This window comes from Phyllobates terribilis, unplaced genomic scaffold (genome assembly GCF_046119375.1).
Source record: "Phyllobates terribilis strain yellow unplaced genomic scaffold, ASM4611937v1 Scaffold_3__8_contigs__length_932513732, whole genome shotgun sequence".
Lineage (NCBI taxonomy): Eukaryota > Metazoa > Chordata > Amphibia > Anura > Dendrobatidae > Phyllobates > Phyllobates terribilis.
Genome location: NW_027362763.1, coordinates 246,319,474 through 246,330,903, shown reverse-complemented (window position 1 = coordinate 246,330,903; position 11,430 = coordinate 246,319,474). Strand labels below are relative to the sequence as shown.

Sequence of the window (11,430 nt, the reverse complement as noted above, 5' to 3'; positions counted from 1 at the left end):
CTCTGTGACACTTTTCTTCTCACCCTGGAAAACCCCTTTAAACTTTAAATTTCAGTGATGTTCTCAGTGAGACATTCTCATGTCACATTTTTGCATAGGACTGGTGTGTGAACACATTTTGGTAGATAGAAACCAGGTTAGTTTCATATAACAATATCAGTTTCAAGGGTTGTGGCAAAAGGACACCCCCTGTTCACATTATTAGGATAAATGGACATCATGTAGGGATCTGGCCCTCCCCTGCGGAGGACCTCAGGATGATATACTCACATGTTGCAGATTGAATTCAGAAATGTCTGCGACTGGACATCCATTCCATTTATCTGAAAGAGGTTGTTCCTGCAGCATGTGGGTGGATTTCAGCAAGCGCCATTCAGACGAGATGGTGAGTGATTATACTGTATCCTTAGCCAGGACTGGGAGTTACTAATAAAGAGCACAGACTCGGCCGCTCCCAGGGTTTCCAACCATCCAGAAATTCGAGGATTGTCTGTAAAAATAGGGCACTTTTTTGCTCTGTCTGTAAAAAAAATGTAAGGTGCCTATGATTTTTCTGAAGCTGAAGAAACTTCTACTGATTATTTTGACTATAATTTTCATAACTTTGCAGTGAATGCAGCTGATGTCTTCATATCAGAATTATGGACTGTAGACTTGTATCACTTATAATTATGATGATTTATTATGGTTTTTCAATGTGTCCATAAAAAATCTTGTCTGTCCGGGATTTTTTCATAAGACATCCAGAAAAAAATAAAAAGTCAAGTTGGCAACCCTGGTCCCTCCACCTATTATATAACCCGGAGAGTGCTGATCAGATGATTGTTAGCCTGTACTCGTTGTAGTAAAAGGTTATCTTCATCTCATATTGAAATTGTATGCACATAAGTCGACCATATACAGTGTCGGCTGAACCCACCGATCTCAGCAGGACTGATTATCAAAGACCATATCCAGAAGTCTGTTTTTCATGCATGCGGTCGATCCATATTTTTCAACGATAAAACACATACGTCTTTTAGTCTGAGTCACAGATCAAAACTTGCCAATGGAAGTCTATGGGTCCTAGGGGCAAAAATTTGGACAGCACACAGATGGCAGAGATAAACTGCTGCCAGGGTGTCTTGCAGACGCTTATGGCCCCCATTAGAGAGCTGTCGGACAAATGATGGTTCGACCAATCGTTTGGCCAGCAGCTATCTCACCCTACTGACCTGTGTTCTCTTTAAGAGGGCCGCTACCAGACATCTCTAGTGGCAGCTAATCACTTTGAGAACAAAAGAATTGGCAGTCTGAGATTGGCCATGCTGGACCCTTGTCTCTCCCGACAATCATCTGTCCAGGTCCCCATACACATTAGACTGGCTGCCGAACCCGTTGATATTAACAGGTTTGGACAAAGTTACTCTAATGTGTATGGGGACCTTACTCCCTTCTACCTAAGTACATGCTCAGCCAAACATGCATATGTATAGTGGGCTTGATCAGCCAAACTAAGATTCATCCGACTGCAATCTAAGTGTATGGCCAGCCTCCGATATAGAGCTAGAAAGGGATAAAATACAACCCCAAAGTACTGATTTGGGAGCTTAAGACTTTAGTGGGGGGTGGATTTTATTTACCATCCAGCCCAGTATTGCCACCTTCACTGTTTAGTTTTTTCTGGACAGCTTATCAAAAAATCACGGACAGACAATACTTTTTATGGACACATTGGAAAACTTTAATGAATCATTATGACTATAAGTGATCCATGTCTACAGCCCATAAGACTCATATGAGACATCAGCTGCCTTCACTGTTACAATGATGTCAAAATAATTTGTAGAAGTTTCTTCAGCTTCACAAAAAATCACAGACGCCTTCAATTTTTTTTACGGACAGGTCAAAAAAGTCCCCTATTTTTACAGACTGTCCAGGAATTTCTATGGTTGGCAACCCTGGTTCAGCCTAGTGTTGGCATATATGGAAGCCCATGTCCAGAGCGGTCTGTGTGCCACCTCATATTCCATGCCCCCAATTGACTATTGTTTTGTCCTGATGAAGAGGTTTCTAAACTTTAAAACACGTTGACAGAATAAACCCCAATTATGCTACATCTCTGGCTATGATCGTATTTTGGATAACTGACAGCGTGGATTGTGAGTCTCCAGATTCCTCATTTTATTGCATCATGCCCCCAATATCAGCACAGAACTAATGTAACACCTTCCACGTCTTGTAGAAGAACCTGTCCTGTAATATCCTATGCGATCTGATGCATACTGTGGTGCTGGGGAACTTTCGATCATACATTGTAGATATTTTTGGTGCCTTCTGACTGACCGCAATCATATATCTATAAGGACACGTTCACATGTGCATTTGGTTTGGATTTTATGGGTGGATTGTAAGCAGGTAAAATCTGCAGCATTTTCCCGTATCAACAAAAAGGGCGAGTTTTAACTTCATCTCATCAACATGCCGTGTGTGCAGAATCAGTGCGGAAACTGGCTTTTGTTGTGTTTTTAACCCTTTACCGATAAATGGCATAATGGTACGTCATATGTCAGCTCCCTGTCTATGATCCAGGTTCAGGGATTGAGCCTGGACCTTTGTTGGCCGATGATAGCTGTCTTATTTATCTGTCATTTGTCCTTGACAGCCACAAGTGGAGCGGAGCTTGCAGCTGGGGGTGCACTGCTCTCATTGGCCCTTGGCATCGATGGGTTGTTATGATGGTTGGGGGTCCAGCTGAAGACCCCTATGTTATGGTGGTACTCCTATGGATAGGAGACTGTGATTTTTGCTATATAGCATGTATTTGTATATAGCACAAGCAATCAGACGATCGCAGGTTCAAGTTCTAAGGGGACTTCAAAATACAGTAAAAAATAAAGAAAATGTTTTTAAAAATATTAAAAAAAGAATATATATCACCCGTCTTTACCCTATTAAAAATAAACAAATTAAAAAAACACTCATATTTGGTATCGTTATGTCCATAAAAGTCTATTAAAATTTAAAATTAACTAACCTGATCAGTAAATGGCGTAATGATAAAAAAAAAATCTTGATACCAGAATAAGTTTTTTTCCGCGGCCGCACGCAATAAATGCAATAGAAGCGATCAAAACATCATATCCACCCCAAAATACTATCAATTAGGGGATCAGTTAAGGGTGCAAAAAAACAAGCCCCATTGATCGAAAATTCAAAACGTTTCGGGTCTCACAAAAATGGTGACAAAAGCAGAATTTTCTTGCCAAATTTCCAATTTTTTTTCACCACTTAAATGAAAAGAAACACGTTTGGCATCACCGTAATTATACTGAGCTGTAGAATCATACTGCCGGGTCATTATTATCAAATAATGAACGTTGTAAAAACAAAACCTTAAAAAAATGGTGGGCTTGTGTTTTTTTTTGCAATTTTGCCGCACTTGGAATGTCTTTCTTCCCGCTTTCCGGTGCATCATATGATAAAATGGATGGTGTCATGTAAAAGTACAACTCGCCCTGCAAAAAAAAAACAAGCCCTCATACGGCTAAGTCAATGGGAAAATAAAAAAGTTATGGCTCTTGGAAGAAAGGGATGAAACAACATAAGCGCAAAAAAATAGAAAATCGCCCTGCAGGGAAGGGGTTAAACGCGCAGCTGCCAGCTTCTGCTGGTAAATGCGGCTTTTTGGTGCGGATTTAACCCATTCCTTTCACCAAGGACATGAAATCCTCAGGTTAAGCGGCTGGCGGCTTTGCTTTACTGTGGTCTTTTTTGGTGCATTTCTACAACAAAGAACAGAAAGTCACAGGACTGAGTGCGGAATAGCTACATGGGATTTAGCTGCAAAAATGCTTGGAGCTCAGGTTAGAAATGCAAGTGTGAACAGAACCAAAACGTGCACAATGCGCAGGAATGGGCCACTGATTGCGTGACTATGATATATAAAGGGTCGAGTCAGTGATTTGCTGCCACGTGGAGCACGATCACACGTTATTGCCGCCGCGCGTGTGCGGCTCCGGTGTCCTCAGTGCACACGGCGCGGAGCAGCAGCAGGCAGGATACGCCTGTACACCGCGCTATACGTTCACTTTTCATAAATAACAGGGAACTGAATGGCGTTTACGCCTTTTTTTTTTTACTACGCCACACCTCAACCTAACTAATATTTAGAATAGAGGTGATCGACAGATAAGAGCGACCAATGAGATGGCGGGATTGTGCTCCAACGCCCCCCTCACCGCTGTCTAGTCAGAGGGGCGTGGCTTTAGCGCACTGAGGGCAGCAGGCTAGGTTGTCCCTGGCGGCGGCTTCTGCTGCACGCAATGTGTGTGGTGCTGCTGCTGGAGCGGTCACGTGTGGCTGAGAGGGAGACGAAGGCGGCGGGAGCTGAGGGAGGGGGCGGGGCTGCGCTCCCGGGAACTCAGACACAGACACAGCTTGTTTTGGTTTATTTCGTAAGGAGAGGCGGGGGGAGAGGACGCCTGGCAGAAACTCCGGCAACTCCTGCACCGAGCTCTCCCCCGGAGCACCTACTTATCAGCGCAGCGCTGCAGCCTCGGTCCGTGCTCCCCGGAGTGAGTGGGGAGGCGGACAAGTCTCCAGTTGGCGCCGGGTGGGAGAGCGGCGACCTGCCCTCCTGTAGCCATCAGATGCCACTTTCTGCAACGTGACGGGACTGAATGGGGACAGGCTCAGACAGTGACCCCCTCCCGGCAGTGACATTAGCTGCAGCCCGCGGGCAGGAATAAGCCCAGCTGATTGCCCGCAGCGCTGATTGCCCGCAGTGCTGCTGCATCCTTCCAGGGCGACCTGCCCCGTGGCTGCGCAGACACATGCAGCCCACGATGAGGCTCCCCGGGTGTGGACGAGGCTCCCTGCACAGGATCACGGTGGGCTCCCTGCTGCTGGGCTCTGCTACTCTGTGGATTTCTTGATCCAAGGGACATACAACTCTGCCAAGTGGCCATTCCCTCTGCACGGTGCTGCAGGCTCTGCTACCCCTGGTGCTGAATGAGCTGGGACACTGCTGCACACTGACTTTATTTGCAAGGACTACACATTTTTTTTTTTCTTGATTTTGTACAATTATTTATACTTTGGTACCATGGCCAGCCCCACAGATCCTCCACCTCAAGAGAACAACTTCTCTGATGTCAAGAAGGTAGGCTACCTTAGAAAACCTAAGAGCATGCACAAGAGATTCTTCGTGCTCCGAGCTGCCAGTGAGTCGGGTTTAGCCCGTCTGGAGTATTATGAGAACGAGAAAAAGTGGCGGCACAAATCTGGGGCCCCAAAAAGGTCCATTCCACTGGAAAGCTGCTTTAATATCAACAAGAGGGCGGATTCAAAGAACAAACATTTAGTCGCCCTGTACACGAAAGACGAGTGTTTTGCCATTGCTGCTGACTGTGAACAAGAACAGGAGGGATGGTATCAAGCTTTAGTGGATCTGCATAACCGGGGGAAAACTCACCACCACCCTCATTACAGTGAAGGAGCTGCCAATGGGGTGCATGACGGAGTTAATGGAGAGGATGTCTATGGGGATGTGACCCCCCCTGGTCTAGCCTTCAAGGAAGTGTGGCAAGTGATAATGAAGCCGAAGGGTTTAGGGCAACTTAAAAATCTTGTTGGAATCTACCGCCTGTGCCTGACCCATCGAACAATCAGTTTGGTTAAACTCAATTCTGATGCGGCAGCTGTGGTGTTGCAGCTCATGAACATCCGGCGATGTGGTCATTCAGAAAATTTCTTCTTTATCGAAGTTGGTCGCTCTGCCGTGACTGGGGCTGGTGAATTCTGGATGCAGGTGGATGACTCTGTGGTGGCGCAAAATATGCACGAGACAATCCTCGAAGCCATGAAAGCATTGAGCGATGAATTTCGACCTCGTAGCAAGAGTCAGTCTTCGTCTAATTGCTCCAACCCAATTTCTGTGCCGCTCAGAAGGCATCACATTAACCATCCTCCTCCAAGCCAAGTAGGGCTAAACCGGAGAGCTCGTACAGAAAGTGTTACAGCCACCTCTCCTGCTGGAGGAACCGGTAAACATGGATCTTCATCCTCATTCAGGGTTCGAGCTTCAAGTGATGGAGAGGGTACAATGTCAAGACCCGCCTCAATGGATGGCAGCCCCGTTAGCCCGAGTGCCAGCAGGACCCAGTTGCATCGGCATAGAGGCAGTTCTCGACTTCATCCACCTCTAAACCATAGTCGCTCCATTCCCATGCCGACAAGTCGATGCTCTCCATCTGCTACAAGTCCAGTGAGTTTGTCCTCTAGCAGCACCAGTGGACATGGTTCCACTTCTGACTGCTTGTGTCCACGAAGATCCAGTGCCTCAGTTTCAGGTTCCCCCAGTGATGGTGGATTTATTTCTTCTGATGAGTATGGATCCAGTCCGTGTGATTTCAGAAGCTCCTTCCGTAGCGTGACACCAGATTCTTTGGGGCACACGCCTCCAGCTCGAGAAGAAGACTTGAACAACTACATCAGCATGGGCAAATCCAACAATTTAATCCAGAGAAGCACACCGCAAAGGTACCAGTTAAGTAGGGGTGAAGAGAATAGCGACCTTGACAAAGTGTTCAGAAAGAGGACTCATTCCTCAGGTACTTCCCCACCTACTGTTTCCCACCAGAAGACCCCCTCACAGTCATCCATAGAGGAATACACTGAGATGATGCCTTCCTATCCTCTGCGCCTCTCATCCTTTAGGCACTCAGCTTTTGTGCCCACTTACACATATCCTGAAGAGTGCCTAGATCTCCACTTGGAAAACAGACCAAACCACAGTGATGATGGCTATATGCCAATGTCACCAGGTGTTGCTCCTGTGCCTACTAAGAATGGTGACTACATGCCCATGAGTCCGAAGAGTGTGTCAGCCCCACAGCAGATTATTAACCCGAGACGACATACACAAGTGGACTCCAATGGCTATATGATGATGTCTCCTAGTGGTAGCTGTTCTCCAGACAGCTGTAACTACAGCAAAATTTGGACAAATGGTGTCAACCCAAAGTTGTCCATAGAGAGCAATGATGGCAAATTGGCTTGCAGTGATTACATAAATATGTCACCAGCTAGTGGTTCAACTACTAGCACTCCACCTGATTGCTATCTGAATTCTGTTGAGGAGCCATCCAAACCTGTCTATTCTTACTTTTCTTTGCCAAGGTCCTTTAAGCACGTTCACCGGAAGAATGATGATGGCCACTCTCGCTCATCTGTAAGCTCAGGTCATCCTTTATATACCGAGGAATCCTCCTCTTCTTCCACAAGCAGTGATAGTCTTGGTGGACAAGAAACCCAGCAGAGTCTGAAAAGTGAAATTTGTCTCCATGGAAGAAGTAGCAGGTTGACCAAGCCCACACGGTTGTCCTTAGAAAGTAGTAGTAAGGCCAGCACGCTGCCAAGGGCTCGGGAACCTGCTTTACCTCCAGAGCCAAAGAGTCCTGGGGAGTATGTGAACATAGAGTTCAATGAAAAGATATTTCCTGGGGGATTAATTTCTTCAGTACATTCACCATCCTATGTGCAGAGTAGAGTGGTTCCTCAGAGAGAGAACTTGTCTGAATATATGAACATGGACCTCAAGCACTGGAGGGCAAAAAATGCTTACACTTCATGTAAACCTGTCAGCACCGTGTGTTCAACAGACCTATGTAGTAGTCGTCCACCTGTTCGAGGAAAGCCTGTTCAGCGGGACTATATGAGCATGCAACTAGGTTCCCTTTGTTCAGACTACAGTCAATTACCACCTGCCCGGACCACTTCCAAACCAATCTCTCCATCTTGTAACAGCAATTATGCAGAAATGACAATTGGGGTAGTCCATGATAATTTGCCTGCACCCCCACCATCTGGTAATACAAGCCTAGCGGAAACTTCCTGCCCGCTCCTGGGCCAGGGCTCTGGCCCCAGTGCATTTACCCGTGTTAGTCTAAGCCCAAATCGCAACCAGAGTGCCAAAGTTGTCAGGGCAGGTGACCCTCAAGGTAGGAGGAGACACAGCTCGGAGACCTTTTCTTCTACCCCTACCACAGCCCGAGTAAGTGCTGGACCTGTTTCTGGAGATGATGTAAAGAGACACAGTTCTGCTTCATTTGAGAATGTTTGGCTTCGGTCTGGAGACTCTGTAAGGAGGGAGTCTCAGCAACCTTTAGACCACCATCAAAATGGCCTCAATTACATTGATTTGGATCTAGTTAAAGATTTGACTGGCCTGGAACATTGTAACCCCCATCAGACTGGGATCACCCACCCCTCAGATGATTTGAGTGCTTATGCTAGCATCACTTTCCACAAGTTGGATGAACGCAGGAGCCAGGCAGAGACAGAAGGTAGGTTACAGAGCTGCTCTTCTGAAGATCCTTGTGTGCATGCATATCAGGCCATTGTCTCTAATCCTGTTGCTAGTAGACCAGACCATAAAACTAGTTGTTACTCCTTGTATCCATACCTCATCTTGTGTCAGATGTAGCAGAGATATACGGGGTGTCCAGTGTATAAATAATGATGTAAACTGATAAGCTTATGTGACTTTTTTTTTATCCCCTCACTAAGACCTTCTTATGCTTTTTCAAATGTTGCCCAATACTTTTGTTTTTGTGTCCTCTTTTGCAGGTAGACCTTTGTATACTGATCAGTAGTGGGACAGGTTACACAAGCTTCACTGTTGTACATGTGGTGACAGAGGTCAAGAAAGGTGGGGTGCAATTGTCCAGCTCCTGCAACTGATCTCTTAGGTTCCTGTACCTTCCTGGCTTGCAATTCTTTTTCTTTTGTTTTGTTTTTTGTTTTGGATTTTTTTTTTTTTTTTGCTTTTATTTATTTATTTTTTTCAGTGTTTACACTTTTTTATTTTTTGTAGCAGAGGTGAATTTATAACTTCATTGTTACATTCTGCATGCTTGTCTTCAAAGAGAAATGCTGGCAATGTTCAGCTTATCTTCATAACATGTGATGTTGAAAGTTATTGTACTGCAGCCACGTGTTTTATTTTGCCAGGGTGAGGCATGTGCAGCACTGCGGAGGTCAGGGATCTTGTTTGCCTGTTGGTGGCATGTTGCCCTCATGATGTCTTCTGTTGGCGATTACAAATGTTAGTGTTGTGCCATGTGCTTATACTTTGTAGCCTGTCATGGGGCTGATTTAGCAAGGAGCAGTCATTAGTCTTCAGTGCTCCTTTGTTTCACGTCTTTGTGTCTGCCGGAGACCACCATACACATGAAGTCAGTCCTAAAATATTATCCTCTCCTTTGATGCGCTCTGTTTTACACAGCTGGGTGTATTGTGCATTTTTGGCTGTGATAACGTAGTCTAGACTTCTTTCTTTCACGCACTTTACAGCGGTCCCTTAAGATTGCGCTTGTTGATGCTTCAGGAGTTTATTAAAAATGAAATCCTAATGGGTTTAGCTTGAAATTATATCCTTTCTCTTCCGAGTTTAATTGCACAGTGAAAACCCAATTAGAGGAAATTCCGTTACTAATGTGATTGTTTTAGTCTCTGCAGAAGTCAATTATTCTCTGTAATTAATTGCGGCTTTTCCACTATGATTAGAATATCCAAGAACAAAACTCTGCGTTCTGTTCATCCTAACGTTACTCAAGTTCATGTGAGACAATGCACAGTGTAATGGTGCACTTTTTATTGGGCTGGGTTCACACTGTTTTGCAGCAGTTTTTTGGTTATTTTCTAACATTTTGAGGTTGAGTGCTGAAGTCAGATATAGTAAAGACAGTAGGACATTATTACATATAAAGCGTTTTGTGGCATTTGGAGGTTTGTGGAGTTTACTACAACATGCAGCATGCCCTGAGTATAGTGTTTTTTGCTTTTCATATGTTTTTTTTTTTGTGTGGCTTAAAGTGACTGTGCATAAATAGGGCATGTGCTGTACATGGCTGAGGGCACGTTGTGTAATGAGTTGATGATGAGGTTGTAATCCTGCACTTTTCTTTAGTGGACCAGCAGAGCTTCATGAATGAAGAAATTAGAGCGTGGGAATCTGTCATTTCATGGGCTCATTGCTTCCATCCCGCCCTCTCTTCCTTCTTATTAGCACACATCCGCTTAACCCCCAAGCCTCTCTAACCATTTGGCAGCAGCATACTCTTCTGTGTGTCAACTTGTTTACCCTTCCTCCTCCTGGATGGGATCACACTGTGCTCCTTGTTTTTTATGCCTTAAGTCATTACATTGTCTTGAGCTGCCATCATTTGCCATGACTTCCCTTTACCCATTCTTAGCACTTTTGGCTGCCCTGGTTGGATAAACAATACTCCACGTCTGTTTCCATGTGCATCTTATTGTGGCTCCTCATGATGATGGTTTTTGCAGAACACCAGTGAGACTGCGGCTATTGAGATCACTTTCTTAACTCATTCACTGCCTTGTCTGGCAGCCTGACACTTTTTTTTTTGTTTTGTTTCCATTGGCCTACTGTCTATCAAACACTGTTTTCAGAATGTAAAAAGCAGGCAGCTGGTATAGCTGCATTTGCAGGGTCTGGCAGCAGGTGTGTGCTTTACAGCGTACGCACAGGAGACACCCTGTCTGCTTTTTGTGTCTGATATGGAGGGAATTGATGTTTACTGGTGCACAGTCTGAGCTAAAGTCCTGCATCAGCGAAACGTTTCACAGGGCTTGCCACTCTTGTTTCTGTTTAGATGGCCTTTTCTTGCCTTAGTTGTTTTTACATAAGCCTTTTAGATTAAAATGTAACGAGTCAGGAGTAAAGGTGACTGACATGTTTGTCTCGGTGTCCTTAGTAGTTACACAGTTTCGGGTTTGTGTCCAGGTCCTAATGGTTTGGATCTGGCTATGAAAATTGTGATCCAGCAAATGGCAATCTTTAGAGTTTGGACTCGCTGATGTGTCAATATTTATCACACGTTAATTGCCCTCTATAACTATTGATAACTTATCTTGGCAAATTCTGCTTGGAAGCTCACATCGCAATCTGTGTTTGGTAAACAGATCTACCCGCTGTATGAAATGTGGCATCGATAGAAAGAACTGTGCTTAATGAGCTAAGGTCATGTAAGGTAATATGATCTTAGACGCTGTATGGAGCACATTGCTGGGAGCGCGCAGGGATTGCAGAGGGACGATTTCAGATGGATCCTCCCCCCTTTGAATGAAAACGTTAGAAAGAAGTGGTCCTGGAAGAGAGGCCCTTTTAATAATGTAGAATTGGATGTTAACAGTAGATAGTATATGGAGTAGTGGTAGTCATGGTAGTTACTGATATGACTCGTGTACAAGTACCGACCCTTGTCTATTATTACATCATTACAGTGTCACGGCTATTGTTACAAATACAAGATCTGCCATGCTTTGTCTATTTGTCAATGGTCTTAATTTAAATGTATATTTATTTAAAGGGATATTCCCAACTGGGATGATTATGGCATATCCACAGCACAGCAGCTCATTTCT

General features: G+C 44.8%; 1 protein-coding gene across 2 annotated transcripts in view; it reads left to right on the top strand.

Moving 5' to 3' along the window:
- Nucleotides 1-4,396: 4,396 nt before the first annotated feature.
- IRS1 (insulin receptor substrate 1) overlaps nucleotides 4,397-11,430 on the top strand; it is a 40,450-nt gene continuing 33,416 nt past the window's right edge. The window contains exon 1 of one of the 2 annotated variants that reach the window (XM_073674697.1): nucleotides 4,397-8,327. In XM_073674697.1, coding sequence (XP_073530798.1) covers nucleotides 5,087-8,327 — 3,241 coding nt within the window. In that variant the 5' untranslated portion in view covers nucleotides 4,397-5,086. The remainder of the gene's footprint in view (nucleotides 8,328-11,430) is intronic. The other variant, XM_073674698.1, reaches the window with a different exon arrangement.